This window comes from Vigna umbellata, chromosome 4, assembly GCF_029865625.1.
Source record: "Vigna umbellata cultivar VRB3 chromosome 4, Vumbellata_1.0, whole genome shotgun sequence".
NCBI lineage: Eukaryota > Viridiplantae > Streptophyta > Magnoliopsida > Fabales > Fabaceae > Vigna > Vigna umbellata.
The window spans coordinates 3,083,891-3,107,210 of record NC_142168.1 but is presented as its reverse complement, the minus strand read 5'-3'; the positions used below and the strand labels follow the sequence as shown (position 1 = coordinate 3,107,210).

Sequence of the window (23,320 nt, the reverse complement as noted above, 5' to 3'; positions counted from 1 at the left end):
ACACATACATGGTTCATAAAATCCAGAAAAAAGGATCTAGCTCCCCTTACCTCTTGAAGACCTCCTTGAATCTTGAATCTCTCTCCCAAGGTCTCCTTGAAATTCCAGAGCTCTCCTCTCACTCTTCAGATTTTTGCAGCAAAACTCCAATTTCTTCTTTTCCCGAAATTGCAGCAAGCCTCTCCCTTCTCCAGATGCAGCATCCAACCCCTTCAATCCACGATTTCTACCTTTAAGAAGGAAGAAATGGTGCTCCCCATAGCCACTCCTCAGTGCTATGCCCACCAACAAAGGAGATGATGGTGTCTTTGGTGGCTGGAGCACTTTCAAAGTGGGAAGACCCCACCATCCACCAGCTGCTGTTGCCACTTGAAGCGCCCCCTGTGACACCCGGGCACGGAGACGAGGGCGGGGAGTGACAGCCGGTGCAAGAAGCATGGTGCAGGGGGCACAGACAAGGAGCGGCTCCTGGCAGCTTCGGGTGGAAGGGGTACATGGATGAATCGAACATACACCGGAATGAGAGGGATTTGGAGACTGTATAGGTATGGGACTATACAGTTGAAGGATAGCTTAAAGGAATTGATTTGACTACTCATATCACCAAAATGCATTTACTTTTCGGTAGCCTGACTCATAAGAACTCCATGGTTAAGCGTGCTTAGCCTGGAGTAATTCTGGGATTGGTGACCTTCTAGGAAGTTTTCCCAGAAAGTGTGCGAGCGAGGACAAAGCACACTGGAAAGCCTGGTGGTGATCTGTGGGGGCAGTCAACGGTCCCTGCGAGTTGCCGGGACGTTACAGATGGTATCAGAGCCTAGCCTCTCCCAGTACGGTGTGGTTCGAGGACGAACCAGAGCGGAAGCTGGTGGGCATGTGACACCCGGGCACGGAGACGAGGGCGGGGAGTGACGCCGGTGCAAGAAGCATGGTGCAGGGGGCACAGACAAGGAGCGGCTCCTGGCAGCTTCGGGTGGAAGGGGTACATGGATGAATCGAACATACACCGGAATGAGAGGGATTTGGAGACTGTATAGGTATGGGACTATACAGTTGAAGGATAGCTTAAAGGAATTGATTTGACTACTCATATCACCAAAATGCATTTACTTTTCGGTAGCCTGACTCATAAGAACTCCATGGTTAAGCGTGCTTAGCCTGGAGTAATTCTGGGATTGGTGACCTTCTGGGAAGTTTTCCCAGAAAGTGTGCGAGTGAGGACAAAGCACACTGGAAAGCCTGGTGGTGATCTGTGGGGGCAGTCAACGGTCCCTGCGAGTTGCCGGGACGTTACAGATGGTATCAGAGCCTAGCCTCTCCCAGTACGGTGTGGTTCGAGGACGAACCAGAGCAGAAGCTGGTGGGCATGTGACACCCGGGCACGGAGACGAGGGCGGGGAGTGACGCCGGTGCAAGAAGCATGGTGCAGGGGGCACAGACAAGGAGCGGCTCCTGGCAGCTTCGGGTGGAAGGGGTACATGGATGAATCGAACATACACCAGAATGAGAGGGATTTGGAGACTGTATAGGTATGGGACTATACAGTTGAAGGATAGCTTAAAGGAATTGATTTGACTACTCATATCACCAAAATGCATTTACTTTTCGGTAGCCTGACTCATAAGAACTCCATGGTTAAGCGTGCTTAGCCTGGAGTAATTCTGGGATTGGTGACCTTCTGGGAAGTTTTCCCAGAAAGTGTGCGAGTGAGGACAAAGCACACTGGAAAGCCTGGTGGTGATCTGTGGGGGCACTCAACGGTCCCTGCCCCCTTCCACTTCCAGGAACGTGCCTCCCTTCCCCACCACTTCTCTGTTAGGTAGCCGCCCCTCCCACTTTCAAAAGAAAGTGGGACGTGCGGTCTTTACATTCTCCCCAACAACAAAAATTTTCGTCCTCGAAAATTAGGCTTTATCAGAACAAGTGTGGGTAGGTTTCTCTCATCTCTGTTAGCAAAATGATGAAGATGAAGTTTTGATGATGTCCAAATCAAGTCAAGAACAACCAAGACTCATGAAGAATGATCTTTGAAGACTTGTAACCTTTTGTAATAATTGTATAAAACATAGGAAATTTAGTGGTTTTATGTATGTATTCAAAAGTGATGTAAAAATAAACTAAGTGTAAAAACATTGCAGTGTTAATCGATTAACAAGGGGTGTTAATCGATTAACGTTAATCGATTAACAAGGGCTGTTAATCGATTGTTCCAGAGACGAATGGAGAAGCACAGCAGTTCAGTGTTAATCGATTAGCAAGGGGTCCTAATCGATTAGTGTTAATCGATTAACAAGGGCTGTTAATCGATTAACAAAGTGCCCGTTTGAAAAACTAGCCGTTTTTAGAGCCGTTGGACTATCCGTTGGTGTGTTAATCGATTAACAACTTAGAACAATCGATTAACACAGTCAGAAAGGCTGAAAACGAAAAATGGAAGAGCCTTTGGATGAGTCTATAAATAGACTCTCATTTCCTCTCAAGATCAACATCTAGAGAGCTAGAAAAACTCTTCCCTTGTGCTCAAATACTCAGAAACTCTTGAGAATTGTGTGCTCTTGCTCAGCTAAGGAAACTCTGTCTGTAGAGTTGGTGAAATACTGCTACGGTGATAGAGGAATAGCTGGTTCATCCTTGGTGTGTCTAAGGAAGTGTTTGGAAGAGGTGTTCATCCTTCGTGAAGTATTCGGAGGAAGTGTTTCATCCTTTGTGAAGATTCAAAGGAGGTGTTGTTTCATCTCTTGTGGCATCAAGAGAGGTGTTTTCTAAACTTTTACAAATTGTATCTTTGTGATTGTAGTTTGTAATTGTTTTGTGATTAGTGAATTGTTTATCTTGGTTTGAGATAAGCGACTGGACGTAGGATTGGTAAGATCCGAACCAGGATAAAATCATCTGTGCAAATTTCTCTCAACCTTACTCTATTTTATTGTTATTATTAATTGCTAAGTAAGTTTAATGGTTTAATACCTCTTTTGGTCCCTAGAAAGGGGGCCAATGTTCAATGTGGTCCCACCTTTTTTTAGAAGTTCAATGTGATCCCATCTTTTGTAAAAAGTGTGCAATCAAGTCCTTTTTGGAAACGGCGTTAAGTGTTTAACGGAGCAGCTGACAGGGTAGACTGAAGTTAGCTACGTGGCTTTGTGTGGGTAATACGTGGCAGTGAGAGGGTGATACGTGGCTGTGAGAGGGTAAATCAGAAAATTAGGGTTTGAGTTGCAGAGAAATTGGGATTTATTGTCGTGTTTCTTCTGAAGGATTGTGTAATATTTACCTTCAATCGACTACGTTAAGTGACTGATGTACGTGATCATTGATAAAGAACATGTCTATGGCATTTATGTATATGTGTATGTATATTGTAATTGCTGGTTTGAGAAGCTCTAGCATGATATGGAAACATGGAAACCTGGTTTCACGTGTGGATCTCTAAACTGCTTCTGTTCTGCATCATTAGCGAGAGATTTGATAGAATGCAGCATGATGTTCAAATTGCCGAGCAGCTTCTCATCAAATTTTCTTCGAGGAAAGAAGTCTACATATTGAGGTGAAGGCATCTGTGCATTTCTTTGTGCATATATACCCATCTGTGACACTTTCTTTCTCAAGCAACCATCTTGTTTCTCTCGTTAACATAACAACAACGACAACAACATGGGAGGTCTCGAAGATATCAAGAACGAGGCAGTGGATCTGGAGCGGATTCCTGTGGATGAAGTGTTCCGCGAACTGAATTGTACGAAGGAAGGTCTGACGAATGAAGAAGGCGACAATAAATCCCAATTTCTCTGCAACTCAAACCCTAATTTCTGATTTACCCTCTCACAGCCACGTATCACCCTCTCTCTGCCACGTATTACCCACACAAAGCCACGTAGCTAACTTCAGTCCACCCTGTCAGCTGCTCCGTTAAAAACTTCACGCCGTTTCCAAAAAGGACTTGATTGCACAATTTTTACAAAAGATGGGATCACATTGAACTTCTAAAAAAAGGTGGGACCACATTGAACATTGGCTCCCTTTCTAGGGACCAAAAGAGGTATTAAACCAAGTTTAATTGAGTAGAAATTTTTAAGGCACACGTTTTTAGTAAGAACCAATTCACCCCCCCTCTTGGTTTGTTGTTCCACGCTAACCCATCCGCTGCAGCCGCTCTGACAATCTCGTCCTCTAACTCCCAGGTAGAGTCGCCCGTTCCACTGTTCCAGATAACTTTGACAAGTCTGACAGTTCTTCCTCTAAGTTGTTTGTTTTGACTCTCCTCAATCTTTATTGGTTGCACTTCAATTGACAAATCTTCTCTGACTTGCACATCGTCAACTTCAAGCACATGAGAAGGATCAGACATGTATTTTCTGAGTTGAGATACATGGAACACTGGATGCAAGTTTGCCAACCGAGGTGGCATGGTTATCTCATAAGCTACGGGTCCTACACGTCGTAGAATTTGGTAAGGACCAAGATATGTAGGAGATAGTTTCCTAGCACGAATGGCTCTTCCTACACCGGTAGTAGGAGTCACTCGTAGGAACACATGATCCCCAACTGCAAATTCTAACGGCTTGAGCCTCCGATCAGCATAGGACTTCTATCTATTCTGAGACGCCCGCATCTTTTCTTGTATAAGCTTCACCTTCTCTGTAGTCTGCTGAACTATTTCTGGTCCCGTCAAAACTGCTTCTCCATCCTGAAACCAACAAAGAGGTGTTCTACAGCGCCTCCCATACAACGCTTCAAACGGTGCCATGCCGATACTAGTTTGATAGCTATTGTTGTAAGTGAACTCAACTAGTGGCAATATCTCATCCCATACCCCTAGGTGATCCAAAATGCAAGTCCGCAACAAATCTTCAAGCGATTGGATTGCCCGCTTAGACTGTCCATCCGTTTGGGGATGATAAGCCGAGCTCATCTGAAGTCTGCTTCCCATCTCACTCTGAAGAGTTTGCCAAAACCTGGATGTGAACCTTGGGTCTCTATCTGATACAATACTCGAAGGTACCCCATGTAACCTCACTATTTCCTTAACATACAGTTGTGCCAACTTCGCCATAGACATCCTCAAATCGATCGCCAAGAAGTGGGCACTCTTGGTCAATCGGTCCACTATTACCCATATTGCATCATGTCTTCGAACAGTGCGTGGCAAATGGGTAACAAAGTCCATAGCGATGCTATCCCATTTCCATTCTGGAATTTCCAATGGCTGCAACAAACCTCCTGGTCTCTGATGCTCTATTTTAGCTTTCTGACAAGTTAAACAAGAGACAACAAACTGAGCTACATCTCTTTTCATACCGGACCACCAAAAAGACTCCTTGAGGTCTTGATACATTTTAGTCATGCCAGGAATGCATGCTAAAACGGCTTTTATGACCTTCCTCAAGGATTAACCTCTTCATTTCTGAATTGCTAGGGATACAGACTCTGCCTTTGAACCTTAAGATACCATCAGCCCCCAAGGCAAAATCCTTTTTCTGCTCAGTCCCAATCAAACTGGATGACGTTTGGAGCTCAACATCCTTCGACTGCTCTTCTTTAACACGCTTCAACAAGTCATTGGACACCACCAAATTACTGCATCTGATGCTGTCAGCTTCAAATTCTACCTGCAACCTCAAATCTCTGAAGCTTTCTACCAACTCTAACTCTCTGACCATTAAGGCTGAAATATGCATTGACTTCCTGCTCAATGCATCTGCCACCACATTAGCCTTCCCAGGGTGATAAAGGAGATCAAATTCAAAATCTTTAAGAAACTCCATCCATCGCCTTTGCCTCATATTAAGCTCCTTCTGATCAAAAAGGTATTTCAGGCTCTTATGATCACTGAACACTTGAAATTGCGCGCCATACAGATAGTGTCTCCATATCTTCAAAGCAAATACCACAGCTGCCAACTCCAAGTCATGAGTGGGATAATTCTTCTCATGAACCTTGAGTTGTCTTGATGCATATGCCACTACCTTCTTCTCCTGCATCAGTACGCACCCTAATCCCTGATGAGAGGCATCACAAAAAACCTCAAAAGGTTTATCTGTGTCAGGGATAACCAAAACTGGTGCACTAGTCAATCTGTTCTTTAGCTCTTGGAAGCTAGTCTCACAACAGTCTGTCCAAACAAAAGGTTGATCCTTCCTAGTCAGTTTTGTTAACGGCGCCACAATCCGGGAAAAGCTCTCAATAAAACGACGATAGTAGCCCGCTAGACCCACAAAGCTCCTGATTTCTGTAACAGTCTTAGGTCTCTCCCACTGAAGTACTGCTTGCACCTTAGCGGGATCGACAGCAATTCCTCCAGCTGAAATCACATGCCCAAGAAAAGGAACCTCTTCCATCCAAAACTCACACTTGGATAGCTTGGCATACAATCTTCTTTCTCTCAGCACTTCAAGCACTGCCCTAAGGTGATCTTCATGTTCTTCCCGCGTTTTAGAATAGACAAGTGTCGCAACCAGAATCGCGACGGGACGACGATCCGAAAAAGAAAACGCAGGGGTTTGAAAAAAAGATTTTTTGGGAGTCGCCACCATAGTTTATTCTGGAAAACTACGGAAAAACCATAAAATGATAAGGCATAGTCTGCGAAAATGAGATTCTAAATTCGGGAGTCGGTTACGTGTAGGGAAGGTATTAGCACCCTACAACGCCTGCCCTAGGGCAGTACCTTGAACTAAATATGCGAATGTGATGTGGTTTTCAAAATGTTTAACTATCGCCTAAAATAAAAATTCTAAAGAAACAAAATATTTTTTAGTTTTTTGTGCCCGACAAAGATTGACCTTGCTCCTACGTATTCTCATTCAGAATGAGAAATCAGGGTTACGTAGTTCTTGTAGAAAACTGCTTGAAAATTTGTTTGAAAATTGTTTGAAAGATTTGTTTGATTGATTATGGATAAATTTGGATTTTTGGGGAAATGAACCTGACAAGGACTAGCCTTGCTCCTACGTATCTCCACTTTTGATGGAGAATCAAGGATCATGTAGTTCTGGCCAGAAAGATTGTTTGTTGTTTGAAAATGTGGATGTTTTTGGTTTTTGAAGATTTTATATTTTTTTGGTATTTTTTGATGTAATATTTAAATTTTTGCGTAATGAGCACTAGGCTGATGCGTACGATCGCACGAGCACTCACATGGCTTTTTTCTCTTATTGTTTGCGTAATGAGCACTAGGCTGATGCGTACGATCGCACGAGCACTCACACGGCTTTGTTTGTTTTATTTTATTTTTTGTTTATATTTTTTATGAACAAACCCAACAAAATATAAGATGCAATATACAAGAGTGGAGTTATAACACAAAGGGCTACATAAAGAAATAAAAATTTAAGAACAAAGCGAGAGAAACAAACCAACAAGAATAGGGGGTGCAGAGATAAAAACCCGGAGTGCAGAGAGTAGATTTGAAGCTCCTTTGTCTGTCAGGGGTGTAAAAATGAAAACAGAAGGGCATCCTGAAACGTGTGTCAGATCCAATTCCCCTTTCCTTTTTCTTTTTTTCTTTTTTATTTTGTTTGCACATAATGGGCTTAAGCCCAAAAAATGGGGTGTGAAACATGAAACCGTGGGTGCAGATAAAGTTATTTTTTTTTGTTTAAGGGTTTGGATGGGTCTGAGTCCAGGGAATGGATGCGGGGGTGCGCGGATGAGAAAACAGGGGGTGCGTGAAGGAGGAAAATGTTTTAGTATCATTATTTTTTTTTATTTATTAGAGAGAGTTGGGTCGGAAAGAAATAAAAAAGAAGAGGCCCAAGGCCTTTCCATTCTTCAGCCAACATTCCTTGGGGTCTCCTTCGTTCCACAATCTCAACTCAAAACAGAGACCTAGAGTCTTCTTCCAAAGTAGCCAACGGAGGTATCTCCACCCCGTCACGCACACGCGCCACTGTCTCAGCCAGAGGTCTGGATAAAATGATGATGATTGAAGGATGTGTGGTGGGCGTGAGGTCTGGATAAAATGATGATGGGTGTTGGCCCTGTTGACAGAGAATGGAGGAGGATTGAGTGTTGTGTGATGCGGAGATGATTCTGTGGAGTGAATGGGATAGGAGTATGTGTGGTGAATCCTGGTTTGGTGTTTGGCCGTGGAGTTGGGAGTGAAAAGGAAATGGTTTGCTGTGGTTACGGCTGAGAGGAGCCAGTGCCCCCCAAGGCTGTGGTGATGAGGTGTTGTGATGGCTGTGAGGATGAAGAATGAGATGAAGATGGAGATGGTAACGGGTGAGGGGCTCAGAGGGAGCCAATGCCCCTCGGCCCTCTTCCCCCTCCCTTTCCTCGTGTGAATTATGTAGGCTTCAGCACAGTAAGAGATGAGAGTGTCGGTAGCTATGATTGGAGGATGAGGAGTGTCGGTAGCTGCGATTGGAGGATGCAGAAATTATTGGGTTGGTGGAATAGTTGGAAGCATAATTGGATGGTTGGTGAAGTGGGAGAAGGTAGAAGTGGACCGTTGGCAGATTGTGGGAATCATTACTGGGGCCGGAGGGGAGACACGAGAGAGTGATCAGGACGATCGGTCAGGACGAGCGTTCAGGACGAACGGTATACGGCGGAGTGACCTGGACGAGCGGTAGAAGAGGAAAATGGGGTAAGGACGAACGATAGAATGACGAACGACCATCTAAAAAAATTATTACTGTTTGGGCGAATGCTAAAACAGGACCGAACGTTAACGAACGTTCAACAATAAACACATTAAAACCGAACGTTCTACAACATCAAGACCGAACGTTCTACAACATCAAGACCGAACGTTCAACCACATTAAGACCGAACGTCCAATAGCAAGTAAACATGACCGAACGTTCACTAACAAATAGACCGAACGTTCAACCACAGACCAAATAGCTGAACAATTTAGGACGAGCGACCGAACGTCTTTGGGGTCGATTGGTTTGAGGCCGAGCGACCGAACGCAATTGAGGTCGAACGTCCGTGATGCTGAAAGTGTGGACACGTGAGACCAGTAAAGGACGAGCGTCTTGATATTGGTCAACAACGAACGGTTACTGATAACAGTTGAAAAACTGTTATTTTCATGCTTAAAATTGATACTAAAAGCAACCTTTATACTTAGAAACTAGCTTGAAATCATATTTTTATCCATATTTTCATAAATAAGAGAGCTGGACAGGTTTATGCTTGATTTCAGTGTTTTTGTGCAGGTTTTAAGGTGAATTTAGTGAAAGAAGTGAAGAATGAGAGAGATGGAATCAGAAAAGGAATCAAAGAGTGCAAAAGGAGAAGCCGAAGGCACCGCTCAGCGGCATTTTACCGCTGAGCGGAACTCAAGAGGTCACGGGAGGTCCGCTGAGGGGCAAAATGGCCGCTGAGGGGAAGAAAAGAGACGCGCACTCACCGCTGAGCGGTACTTTACCGCTGAGCGGCACACTTATGGGCTTGGGCTTAGATTCTTTGTAATTTTAGAATAGTATATAAGCTTTAGGACGTCCTAGGGTTTGTATCTTTGGCAGAAACGAGGCAAACACTCTCTCTTCCATCCCTTTGAAGGAGGATCTTGGATGCTCAGGCTACCTCTTCACCTTTTTAGGGTTTATTCTTTCATTCTTTCATTGTTCATCTAGGTTCACCATGAATATGGTGAACTAAACCTTGTATGTTTGTTAGGGAATCAATGTAATCTTTTGAAGCTCTCATATATGGAATCTGTTTTTACATCTTTTAATTAAGACTTATGCTTTCTTTCATCATAAGTTAGGGTTTTTCCTCTTTGCTTAATGCTTGCATTGTTTAACTCATTCGATGCATGATTATTGGTTTTGTCGATACGGGAACGTACGGGGAAGTCTAGATCCGGGGAATTTCTCCCAATATTATGTTGGTTGTCGTTAAGCTCTTGCACTTATGAACTGATCATTAGGAATGCTAGGAATTGTATGAACTCGTGATTAGGGAGAAGCCTTCTAGAAAGGTACTTTAGAGAGTGGCATTAACAATGATGATTTGAATGTTGAATTCCTAAAATATATGAGAGTGGATAAGATGAAATTGACCCCCAACAACATATTCATCCATATATTTCATTGAAGGTATTTGTCTTTTGCTTTTGCCATTGATCAAAACTTCATGCATACATGTTTACTTTCTGTTTTGCATATTAAACTTCAATTATTTTGTTCTTAAGTCTTAGCTAATCAACAAACCACACAACTAAACTAGGCCGTGAGTCCTTTGGGAGAACGATACTTGGTCTTACCAAGTTTATTACTTGAACGATTCGGTCATACTTGCCGATTGTGAAACAAGTTTGTGACATCATATTTTGGTGATCATAAATTTGTCCATCAAGTTTTTGGCGCCGTTGCCGGGGACTCGTGGTTTAACTGGTTAATTTGTGTGATTATTGATTATCTTTGACTTTGATTTTGAATTTCTGTTTTTATTTTTCTGTTTTTATTTTATCTTATTTGATTAGATTAGATTTGATTTTATTTTATTTGATTAGATTAGATTTGATTTGATTTTATTTTATTCTATCTTATTTTATTTTATCTTCTGAATCTTTTATCTTCTGAATCTTTTATCTTCTGAATATATATATTCTCTTATATCTTTTTGTGCTAACAAATATTTTTTAGAGTTTTGTGCCTAATGTTTGCAGGATGCAATTCGAACAAGAATTTAATAGGCACTCAATTCTACTAAGGTAATTTCAATCACTGGTGGGATCTCACTCAAGCATGGATAATGATCAATTTTGGCAAGCTGTCGAACAATTTAAGAATCTACCACCACAACAAAGGCAGCAAAAACCCTCTCTATCGGGAAGAAGGATAACGTTGGAGGAGGCAGTTCAACAGTATATACAGATACCTGATTGTCATCACAAAACCACTCAAGCTGCCGAAGAATTTGATAGGCCGCCACCACAACAATGGCAGCAACAACCCTCTCCATCAGTAAATTTGGATGACACCCTTCAACAATTTTTGAAAAATTCCAACTCTACTCAGAAAAGCATTGAAGAATCATGTAAAAGGATGGAGATGCACCTTCGTTTTATTAGTCAAAAATTGAATGTTAAGGTTAATACTGAAGTTAACCTTAAGGAGGAAGGTCAAGCCATTGTCACTGAAAGTGACAAGATTTTTGCAGAGAAAAAAATAGAGAGAGATGAGGAAAAGATAGTGATGGAAACCCATTTAAGGGCATTCCATTCAAAGGAGTATCAACTTAAGCTAAGGCTAAGAAAGGGAAGTGAAGATGGATTGTTAAAGACTCATTCTTAATTTTCTTTCTCTAAGTCTTAGTAGGATTCTCTTTAATATGTTTGTATGTGTTTTGTAGGGTCTAATAAAGCTAGGAGATCATGGATCAACTAGCCAAGAAACTTGATAAATCAAGAAGCAAGGAAACATCAAGAATGAAGAAGCAAGCCAAATCTTCACTTAGAGGAATGTTGGAATCTTCAATTGGATCCATAGTAAGCTGCTTTGGAAGCCCACATGAGTCACATTCCAACCAGCAGCTTGGTTGAAGTTGAAGAAAGCCTAGTGCTCAGCAGATGAGGGTTTGCGCCAGTTGCCACTCACGTTTCTTCACCAGTTTCTTGTTTGATAGGCCACGTAGCCACTCACGTTTTCCTTCCACTTGCACAGCTGGCCCTTGCATCATAGTTAACGTTGTAGATGTGAACCAGGAGCTTGGTTTCTCCTTTAAATACATTGCTCCATTGGTTGTAACCCACCTTTGATTTGAATGAAGAATTGTTTTCTGCTGTCCAGAAAGTTCTTCTTATTGAAGGTCACCGAGAGAGAGCTTGAGAGTTTCCTCTAGCCTCTCTCCCTAGCTAGGCTCCATTACTAGCATATCTCCACCCATCCGCATCACATTTCAACACCTAAAACACTTCCCTCATTTCAGTTTCTCCTTCACTGAACCATTGTTTCATTCCAACCTTATCTTCATCACCGAGTCATTATATCTTCTCCAATCCAACCACCGAACACCTCTTCAGAGTGACTTCCACACTTTTCTGTTCCTCCAATCATCTTCAACCCATTCCGCTGCATTGCCAAAGCACCTCTTCCATTGCTGGGTGCTTCTATGGTCCAAGTCATAGGTGAGCTTGGTTGATTTGTTCCTCCATCCGAATCCGCCAATTCATTCTTCCATCAGATAGAGAGAGAAGAAAAACAAGAGTTGAGTGAGAAAGATAAAGATGATGAAAAAGAAAAAGAAGTGGTTGAGAGAGAAGAGAGGAAGAAAATTTGTGTGAAAATAAAGAAGTTGAGAAGAAAAAGAGAAGGGAAGAAAAAAATAAGAGAAAAGAAAAAGAGAAAATTTGGGGAGAGGAAGCATAAGAAAAAGAAGATGAGAGGAAAGAAGAAGGAATCATATGAAAAATCCCATCCTCATCTAAAGAAGAATCATAGGAAGGAAAAGAAATTTAAGTGCTTTATGGAAATCTTCAAGAAATTGGAGATTAAAGTTCCTATGATTGAGACACTGCAACAGGTTCCTGGTTTGATCAAATTTCTGAAGAAGTTCAGTAGAAAGAAGAAAAAGAAGAAGGAACTTGAGCTTTAATGGGTCAAGCTAATGACGTTAAAAGAGCGCTTGCTGGGAGGCAACCCAGTGGATTTAAAAACTTTTGATTTTGATTTTGGTTCTGTAACTTTTAATCTGTGGACATTATTTTGTAAATATTTTGTTGGATACAGCATCTACTGAAGGATGCTAGGTGGTTAAGTATCTACTGAAGGATACTAAGTTTGTAACACCTACTGATAGGTGTTGGTGAGAGAATTTTGCACCTACTGATGGGTGTTGGTAAGTTTGAAACACCTACTGATGGGTGTTGGTGGATTTTGGGTCAGGCTCGTGACGTTAAACAAGCGCTACCTGGGAGGCAACCCAGTTGATTGAATATTTCTGTTTGTTTATTTTAGTTAGGGTTTGCATAAGCATTTTTAACATTGAATTGCAGGGAACCTATGAGGGGCATGTAGGGAAGGCACGTAGGTTAAGAAAAGAAGGAGAGGAGCACATCATGAAAGTGCCGCTGAGCGGTATTTTGCCGCTGAGCGGTACTCTCGCAGATTGGGCCTTAGTTCCCCGTAGCGGGACCCGAGCCCATTAGGGTATTTTTAAACCCTAAACTGCGCAAAGTCTTATACTTTCAGGCTTTTCTCTGCATAAACACTTCCACATACTTTCTCCAAGGTTTTCCACATCTTTTCACTCTTCCCTATTAAGAAAATATCTCTTCCACTCACTTTTTCACTAGTGTGCCATCAAAGTTTGGGGTTGGAAGAGAGCATTCTAGCTTGGAAGCATTCTCATTGCATCTAGTATCTCCACCCAAGTAAGTAAAATGCATTTTGTTCATTCTAGGGTTCTTGAAGTTGAATGTGATTGTCAAAGCATGAATATTTAGGGGTTTTTGATTTCTATGCATGATTTGATGATATATTTGATGTTTGAACCGATTAAACTGCATGATTATGAACTGGAAAACTGAAAATTGCATTTGGGTGGAGTTAGGACAGCTTTAAAACAGGTTTTTCAAAAATCTGCAGAGTTACCGCTGAGGGGTAAACTGCCGCTGAGCGGCACTCTGCCAGATTTGGTTTTTCTGAATTTTTGCGTGGTGGAATATGGCACTGGTGGCGCTGAGGGGAAATTCTGGCCCTCAGCGGTGGTTTAGCTTCGAAAGGAGTTGTGTTCTGTGTTTTATTAATGATTAACATCATGTTCTGTGGTTTTGTTTGTGTTTTGAATGTAGGAATGGCATCCTCATTAGGAAAAAGATTGAAAACCATGGCAACCAAGAGAAAGGAAAAGGAACCAGAGCAACCCCACTCTAGCAGGTTCCTCTCTAGGAAACATGAGAAGCACTTTAGGGTGGTTCAGGACAGGAGACTTCTGATGGAGAGAAAGGTTGGAATGATACCTAACTTTGCTCCTCAATTTGGAGAGCAAGTGTTAGGGAATGATTGGGGAAAGCTAGCTACATATCCTGCACCTGCCAACATAGCTGTGGTAAAGGAATTCTACACCAATGCAAAGAAGATTGGTGATTATCCAGCTGAGAATTATTTGGGCTATGTCAGAGGCCATGCTATCAGGTATGATCCTGATTCTATCAACAACTTCCTGGATACTGTGTGGGCTGGTGAGCAATGCCAGTTTGCTCTTTGCATGGAGGAAGGTGCTGATTTTGAGGATGTGGAGAGAGTGCTGTGTATACCTGGAGGACACTTCCAAAGAAATAGATCTGGCTCAGTGGTTAACATTAGGAGGACAGATTTGACTCCTCTTGCAAAGTATTGGATGGCGTTTTCTCATGCCAACATTCAGCCATGTTCACATGTGTCAGATATTACTCTCAGCAGGGCACTATTCATCTATTGTGCTATCAGAAACTTGAATGTTAATATTGGGCAGGTGATAGCTGATGAAATTAGTGTATGTGCTAACACCTCAAACAACAAAGCACCACTAGGACATCCTTCTTTGATCACTCACCTTTGCAAGCTAGCTGGGGTGGACACTTCTGTTCCACCATTTGAGAGGCCAAGAAAAGCTATTGATGAGGCCTATTACAGACAGTACTGTGGAGGTGAGGATGTAGCTCAGCCAGTTCCACCACGCCAAGCTCGTAGAGAGAGAGGGCTAGCACAGAGCCAGACATCTGCTGATACACATGAAGCAGAACCATTCCAGATGAGGGACATGTATATGTCTCTTATAGGTGCTCAGTTGCAGTCCATTCACAGAGGACAGGTGGCCACTGCTGAGATGATAGTGGGGATGTATGATACACCTCCAGCCCACAGGTGGACTATGGATGAATTCCATAATGTAGTAGCTTGGCCAGAAGAACCAGTACATGGAGGAGGAGCTGGAGCAGCTGAAGCTTCAGCTAGAGATATGGAAGAAGATGAAGCTGAGGAGGAGGATGCATTTGATGATGATGAAGATGAGGAGGAAGAGGAAGATACAGAGGACAACTCAGACTGATGAGGAGCTGAGATAGCATTTACTGATGAATGCTATCATATGCTTATGCTTTTGTTGGTTTAAGTTTTCTGAACTTATTTGTTTTTGTTTTTAGATTAGGGTTGATGTACTCTATTGAACACCTGGTTTCTTATGATGGTTTGCTATTAACTGTGATTGTGTGATAAGAAATGCTTGATGATGCTTATTGAGTGATTGATGTTGAGATAGATGTGCACATAAAATGCTTATACAGGTGATTCACAAGCTTTGTGAACAAATGCAGGATATCATGATTGTGATTGTGAAATTAAGCAGGATGTGTATGTCAAATGTGAATGAGCTTATATGTGAGGTTTTGAGCTCCAGAGTTGTTATTGTTGAATGCTATTACTTTGAAAGCATGAATGACTTTGCCCAGGTTTTATATGATTGAATCAATTGCTTGTTTTGCATCATGTGATCAAGGCCGTTTGTTGAAACCCTTTTTATTGGCCAAGTTCATAAAGTTAGCCCACTAAAAGAGAACACTTTGTGTTCTATCCTTTGAACCCTTAGCCTTGAACATACACTGAAACCTTTGATTGAAAAATCTTTACCTTGAGTTAAGTAAAAGATCTTGTGTGGTATTGTTAAATGTTCAAGTTTGGGGTTGTTGGGAAAACATGAAAAAGGAAAAGCATTGAGCTAAGAGCTAAAAAAGTAAGAATATGCAAAGAAAAAGAAAAAGAAAAGAAAAGAAAAAGAAGCAAAGCTCAATGCAAATGCAAAGGCAAAAGAAAGTTGGGAATGAATAAGATGATTGTGTTATTATGATTCTCTTAACTCAAGGATTTTGTGATCCAGAAAAACCAATTTTCTTGTCAGCCCAGCCACATTATAAGCCATTGAAAAGTCCTTGTGATGATGCATGCTTGTGAATGCTTTTGATTGTGGTAAAATGAAAGGCAAAGTTGATTCATGTGACATTGTGATAGTAGAGTGAATGAGTGAAACACTTTACCTCTTATACACTTGTGTGTTGAGTGAAACACTTTATCTAGTGAGGAAATATTCCATAAGCACATGAACATCCATGCTTAATTGATTGATCATTCATGAAAAATAACATTTGTTGGAATTTAAATGACTTTGTGAACACTAAAGCATGTGCACATCTTGAATGAACTCTTGGTCATAAGTTTGAGTGAAGTTGTTACTTATCTTGAAAAAGAGGATTTTTGAATGAGTGAACCATCATATGAATTAGTTGGAGATTGAGTTACATTTTGTTTGCTTGAGGACAAGCAAAGTTCTAAGTTTGGGGTTGTGATAACAATTGAAAAACTGTTATTTTCATGCTTAAAATTGATACTAAAAGCAACCTTTATACTTAGAAACTAGCTTGAAATCATATTTTTATCCATATTTTTAGAAATAAGAGAGCTGGACAGGTTTATGCTTGATTTCAGTGTTTTTGTGCAGGTTTTAAGGTGAATTTAGTGAAAGAAGTGAAGAATGAGAGAGATGGAATCAGAAAAGGATTCAAAGAGTGCAAAAGGAGAAGCCGAAGGCACCGCTCAGCGGCATTTTACCGCTGAGCGGCACTCAAGAGGTCACGGGAGGTCCGCTGAGGGGCAAAATGGCCGCTGAGGGGAAGAAAAGAGACGCGCACTCAACGCTGAGCGGTACTTTACCGCTGAGCGGCACACTTATGGGCTTGGGCTTAGATTCTTTGTAATTTTAGAATAGTATATAAGCTTTAGGACGTCCTAGGGTTTGTATCTTTGGCAGAAACGAGGCAAACACTCTCTCTTCCATCCCTTTGAAGGAGGATCTTGGATGCTCAGGCTACCTCTTCACCTTTTTAGGGTTTATTCTTTCATTCTTTCATTGTTCATCTAGGTTCACCATGAATATGGTGAACTAAACCTTGTATGTTTGTTGGGGAATCAATGTAATCTTTTGAAGCTCTCATATATGGAATCTGTTTTTACATCTTTTAATTAAGACTTATGCTTTCTTTCATCATTAGTTAGGGTTTTTCCTCTTTGCTTAATGCTTGCATTGTTTAACTCATTCGATGCATGATTATTGGTTTTGTCGATACGGGAACGTACGGGGAAGTCTAGATCCGGGGAATTTCTCCCAATATTATGTTGGTTGTCGTTAAGCTCCTGCACTTATGAACTGATCATTAGGAATGCTAGGAATTGTATGAACTCGTGATTAGGGAGAAGCCTTCTAGAAAGGTACTTTAGAGAGTGGCATTAACAATGATGATTTGAATGTTGAATTCCTAAAATATATGAGAGTGGATAAGATGAAATTGACCCCCAACAACATATTCATCCATATATTTCATTGAAGGTATTTGTCTTTTGCTTTTGCCATTGATCAAAACTTCATGCATACATGTTTACTTTCTGTTTTGCATATTAAACTTCAATTATTTTGTTCTTAAGTCTTAGCTAATCAACAAACCACACAACTAAACTAGGCCGTGAGTCCTTTGGGAGAACGATACTTGGTCTTACCAAGTTTATTACTTGAACGATTCGGTCATACTTGCCGATTGTGAAACAAGTTTGTGACATCATATTTTGGTGATCATAAATTTGTCCATCAGTTACGCATGGTGGAGGACGAATGGTCGCTCAGAGTAGCGGACGAACGGTTGTGCAGAGTAGAAGACGAACGGTCGCTCAGAGAAGAGGACGAACGGCTTGGTCGCACAGCAAAAGGCCGAACGCTCTGTTCTTTTTTTTTTATTTTATTATTTTGTTTTATTTTATTATTCATTATTTTTCATTTTTTTATTTTTTATTTTACACTCATGATGAAAATAAAATACAGCAAACCTATTAGTCCATCCGGACGAAATTGGGTGTTGACAACAAGTATGTCATCTATAAACACCACCACGAACTTGTCCAAGAAGGGTCTGAAAATTCGATTCATATAGTCCATGAATATGGCTGGAGCATTAGTCACACCAAAAGGCATTACCACATACTCATAGTGGCCATACCTGGATCTGAATGCTGTCTTCTGCACATCATCGTCTTTCACCAAAATTTGATGGTAACCCGACCTCAAATCAATCTTGGAGAATACCGTAGCCCCGTGTAATTGATCCATTAGATCATCAATCCTTGGCAAGGGATACTTGTTCTTGATCGTCAACTTATTCAGCTGTCGATAGTTAACGCACAACCTCGAGCTACCATCCTTCTTCTTTACTAGTAATACTGGCGCACCCCACGGCGAAGCACTCGGCCGGATAAACTTTTTCTCTAATAACTCTTCAATCTGCTTCTTCAACTCAACCAGCTCAGCTGGAGCCATCCGATAAGGGGCTATGGATACTGGTCCTGCTCCTGAGACCAGATCAATAGAGAACTCTACTTCTCGCGGAGGAGGTAAACCAGGAACTTCTTCAGGGAAAACATCCATGAAATCATTCACAACCAGAAGGTCTACACTCTGGTTCACAAGCGCTGAAGAATTTAAACTAGGAGTCCCGTCCTTATGGAACATGATTAGGAAACAGCTGGCACCCTCGAAGATGTCCTTCCTCAATACACCGAGCGATAATGACATGTCTTCATCTTCTTCGGGAAATATTAGCTTCTTACCACCGCAATCTAAAAGAATACGATTGGCTGCTAACCAATCCATTCCCAAAATTACCTCTAACTCCTGTAGAGGTAAGCAAATAAGGTTCACTCTGAACCTGCGGCCCTCTACCTCAATAGGACACCTAGAGCACACATTAGATGTCCTGCCTAACCCAGCTGCTGGTGTAGACACCACCAGATCACACGGAAGCTCTCTGACAACTAAACCAAGCCTCTCCACACAAGCTTTAGACACAAACGAATGTGTCGCCCCCGAATCAAACAGCGTCACACACGAAGCTCCAAATAACAAACAACTGCTGACAATTAAATTACCTGCGCTGGCTGCCTTAGTTCCGGTCAACGCATAGACTCTCCCTGCTGCCTGAGGTCTATGCCCACCCCTCTGAATAGATCTGCCAGCCTGGCTTGGCTGTGGTCCTACCCTCCTAGTAGTAAGACAGTCTTTGGCATAGTGTCCTTCTTGCCGGCAGATATTACACCTCCTATACCCTTCTAACTGAGGGCAGGAATTCTGGAAGTGTGGTCCACCACACCTGAAGCATCTAACGGAACTGGCAAAACTGGATTGCCCCGATGACCGAGAGGAAGAACCCCTGGATCTGGAGGAAGAAGGTCTAGAGAAAGGGGTCCTTCTAGAAATGGAGCCTCCCCGGGATATCGCAGGTCCACCAACCCTAAGTGGTTGGCTCTGTTGTTTCTGAGGCCCTTCTGGTTCTCCCTTAGTCTTTTCCATATCACGGGCCATCTCTACCAAAGCAGAGAATTCTCTAATGCGCAATCCCTTCACTAGTAACTTTATATCCTTTCTCAAGCCATTCTCAAACTTTCGACACTGCCATTCTTCATTTATTGACATGGTGTAGAAGCGAAGCAGGTGTTTAAAACTATCTGCATACTTCGATACTGATTTGTTGCCCTGAGCCAACTCAAGAAACTCTATCTCCTTAGCAAACCTGACACTGTCTGGGAAGTATTCAGTGTAGAATTTAGTTCTGAACAACTCCCAAGTGATAGCAGTCCCGTTCCTCTCCAAGATCGTCTTCACACTGTTCCACCAATGTCCAGCTTCACCTGTCAGCAAGTATTGGGTGTAGGCTAGCTTCTTCTCATCAGGACATCCCTTGGCTTCGAATATCCTCTCCATATCCCCAAACCAGTGATCAGCTTCATCAGGGTTGCACTTGCCAGTAAATCTTGCTGGGCGATGTTGCAGAAAGCTCTCCAAGCTCCACTCTTGCGCAGGAATAACAACGGAAGAAACACTTGGAGGAGTCCTAGCATTAGTCATCATTTCCATGAACTCCCTCTGAGTGTTCTCGGAAGACACTCTTGCGTTCTCTGCCGATATCCTTGCGGCTTCAAGATTTTGTAATGCAAAGGTATTCTGTTGAACCAACGCAGCATTCTGCTGTTGCAACGTTTGGAGTACCGCATTCAGCATCTGATTAGAGTCAAGTTGATCGACTCGCGGAGGAGAACGATGAGGAGACGTGGGTGCCATCTTCTGTCCACATAGAGAGAAAGACCATTAGCTTGACTCAAACTAATACAACTTCCTATACGAGGTTAGAGTACGCAATCACAAACAAAGCACACTCACAACCTACAGGTTTCTAAGGAAGGAACTGCTCTGATACCATTAATGTAACATCCCAAAAATATACATCATGCATATATAATAAAGACGTCATCATACATAATATAAGAAAGCAGTCAAGAGTAATTTAAGGATTACAGTCATCCTTAGAATAGTGCGGAATTGACAACAAGAGTATTTAGAATTTCTCCATGAAAATCACAGAGAATTTAAAACTTAAAATACACACGAGTTATTCCAAACATTAAGAATTATGAAATAAGACTAGCTAATCTAGGCTGCAGCACTGCCGTCTTCATCAAGAGCTGCTTCCAAAGTATTCTCCTCGCCATCTGCTCCCATCCAAGTGGATGATCATCGCCAAAGAAACATACCCAAACAACACACAACACAAACAATGCAAGGGTGAGCTAGATATAAAAAGCATGTTATACAATCCAACATGATATGCAAAAGTCACTCATACATCGTAAACTAACATCACAAGACTTGTTACATTAAACCCCGACTTGTTACTTTATAGACCGACTCGTCCGGACCAGAATGATTACCGAGCTATGGCGGGTTATGCACTCGTGGTGGCCTCTACTGCTTTGCAAAGCCATTGCCCAGACAAGGACGAACGCTAATCAAACCAACATTTGACCGAACGTCACTCAGCACATGGCATGACCGAGCGTTCAAATCCGACATGGACGAACGGTCAGTTTACGCATTCTGCAGAATTATGCAAAATTATGCAGAATGGTAACAGAACCTCCCTTTGACCATTTCTAACCACTTTTCTCAACTTCTTAGACTCTTAATTCTCGTTTTAGACTTAATTAAACTTGTCCAACTGATTCTAAGCATTCCTACTACCATTTTTAAGTGATTAAAGTTCACTTTCAGCTCCAAAACACGAACTTCAACAACTTAGGGACCCAAATTTGATTCTACTACTTGGAACATGTTTCCGACCACTCTTATGTTTCTAACAAGTCACAATGGACTTGTCTAGGCTGCCCAAACAGTCCAGGAACACTGCAGCCTTCATTTACTCAAAATCCCTACCTCACTTCCTCTAAAATGGCCTAAAATTGACCCTAAAGACACTTTATTTCCTTTCTAACAGCACTACCACAGAATTTTCACGCTAAAACAGTTCCAACATACACAATTCCATCATTCTAAGTCATTCCAAACAGTTTATAGACATCAATCACCAAATACACATAACACACACTTCCATACATGCATTTCAAGTTTAGCTAGAACCAAGTTCATGCTTCCACCACAAACCACTACAAATTTTATCATGCATTCACTCCACACAGTAAAATCAAAAGTAGAACTAGCTCCCCTTACCTCTAGTGTAGACAACCAAGCTCAAGTAGGAACCCTAGACCACTTGCTTGCACTCTCAAAATGTTAGAATCACCTATAAATCATCAATTGATGATAGAAAACGAATCTTAGAACCCAATAGAAGCTAGATTACGGAAGAAAACGAAATGGGTTGCATGCAACAAGTTCAATCACATGCTTACAACCCTAGGGCACATGAGAAAGGGGGTTTTCTTACCGGTTCTGATTAGAGAAATTGATCGACTAAGAGCAAGACCCGCTACTTTGTGATCGTTGGGACAGCACCTAATCGAGAATTTAATGGTTCAGTGTGAAGAAGGGAAAGGGAGAAGATATAGGGGGAGGAGAGAGCTTGCAGGAAGAGGAATGGTTTCTCAGACAAGAGGAATGAGTTAAAAATCAATGTTTCAAAACTAATGTAATTTTATTTTAAAGTACTCAACCTCTCATCTTTTGTCACTTGTCATTCCCTTTTTGCTGACTCAAATCCAAGTCCTTACAAACGTAGACCTCATGAGCGTTCAGCCACTTTCGAATTTTCGTTCCCTTTGCTTTAAAACTGTTTTGCCATATTAATATATGTGATTATTCTAAGTATATAGTTGATGACTGTATAATTTTTGGGATGTTACATGTATCATTCTGTAATTGATTTATATTAATATTTATAATTATTATTATTAATTATAAAATAATTTTAAATTAATTATATAATGATACATAAATAAAGTTAAAATATTATTAAAATATCATTTTTAGATTATCGTTATCTTCGAAAGAATATAAGTATTAAGCAGAATTGAAGATTGAGGATTGTGTGGGTGTGGTGTGAGAGATGTGACATGTATGGAAAGCAATGTCGTTGAATAGTGGACATTAAAAGGATGAGATATGTGGGACGGTGGTAGTTGGCTACATCAGAAGGTAGTTTGCTACACCCATTCCTCAACACGAAATGTAAGGACCTGCACGTTCATTTTAATGTTAGTGGTGGGGTAGGGACTTCAAGTGGGCGGCTCCACGTTCACAAGCAGTGGAGAGACTTCCTGTAATGACCGCACGTTCTCTCCCTTTTGGTAGTGGTGGGACTCCATGTTCAGCAATGGTGCAGCTGCCGGTGGAGGGTGAGTCACTCCACTTGGAAGTGCTCCAACCACCAAGGAACACCATCATCTCCTTCGTTGGTGGGCATAGCACTGAGGAGTGGCTGTGGGGAGCACCATTTCTTCCTTCTTAAAGGTAAAAGCCATGGATTCAAAGGGTTTTGGGGGATTCTGAAATTCTGGAGGAGTGAGAGGCTTGCTGCAATCTGGGAGAAGAGAAGGAGAGCTGGGCACTGTAGCAGAGAACTAGAACGGCAGAAGAAGAACTCAGGGATTGATTCAAGGTTTCCAAGGAAGTCTTCAAGAGGTAAGGGGAGCTAGATCCTTTTCTCTGGATTGTATGAACCATGTATGTGTGTACTGAAATCTATGATTTAGTGTCGTTGATGAACAAATTTCGTACTTAGAGTGACTTTATCGTGTATGAATCTGTATGAGTGATGGTAGAATATTGTTGTTGAAGCAAATCTGGGAAAAAGGGGATGAAAATGGGGTTTCTGGGTTCTCTCTGGAAATCTGGTGCGATTCTGCAAAATTCTGCAGATCGCGCGTTCGTCCAATTTGGAGTCCAAATGGCTCGACCAATTAGTGGTCGGCCAAAATAGCATGAGCGTTTGGTTTTGTGTTAACGAGCGTTCGTTCGTTTGCAATGATATATTAGACGTTCGTCCCAACTGTATATAGGG

The 23,320-nt window shown here is 41.7% G+C and overlaps 1 protein-coding gene across 1 annotated transcript; it reads right to left on the bottom strand.

Moving 5' to 3' along the window:
- Positions 1–5,333: 5,333 nt before the first annotated feature.
- Positions 5,334–20,088, bottom strand: LOC148198993 (uncharacterized). Its single transcript, XM_088111970.1, has 4 exons — positions 18,161–20,088; positions 17,805–18,097; positions 6,021–6,298; positions 5,334–5,870 (listed from the first exon to the last, which is right to left on the bottom strand). The coding sequence occupies exons 1-4, from the start codon at positions 20,086–20,088 to the stop codon at positions 5,334–5,336; spliced, it is 3,036 nt and encodes a 1,011-aa protein (XP_087968096.1).
- Positions 20,089–23,320: the final 3,232 nt, after the last annotated feature.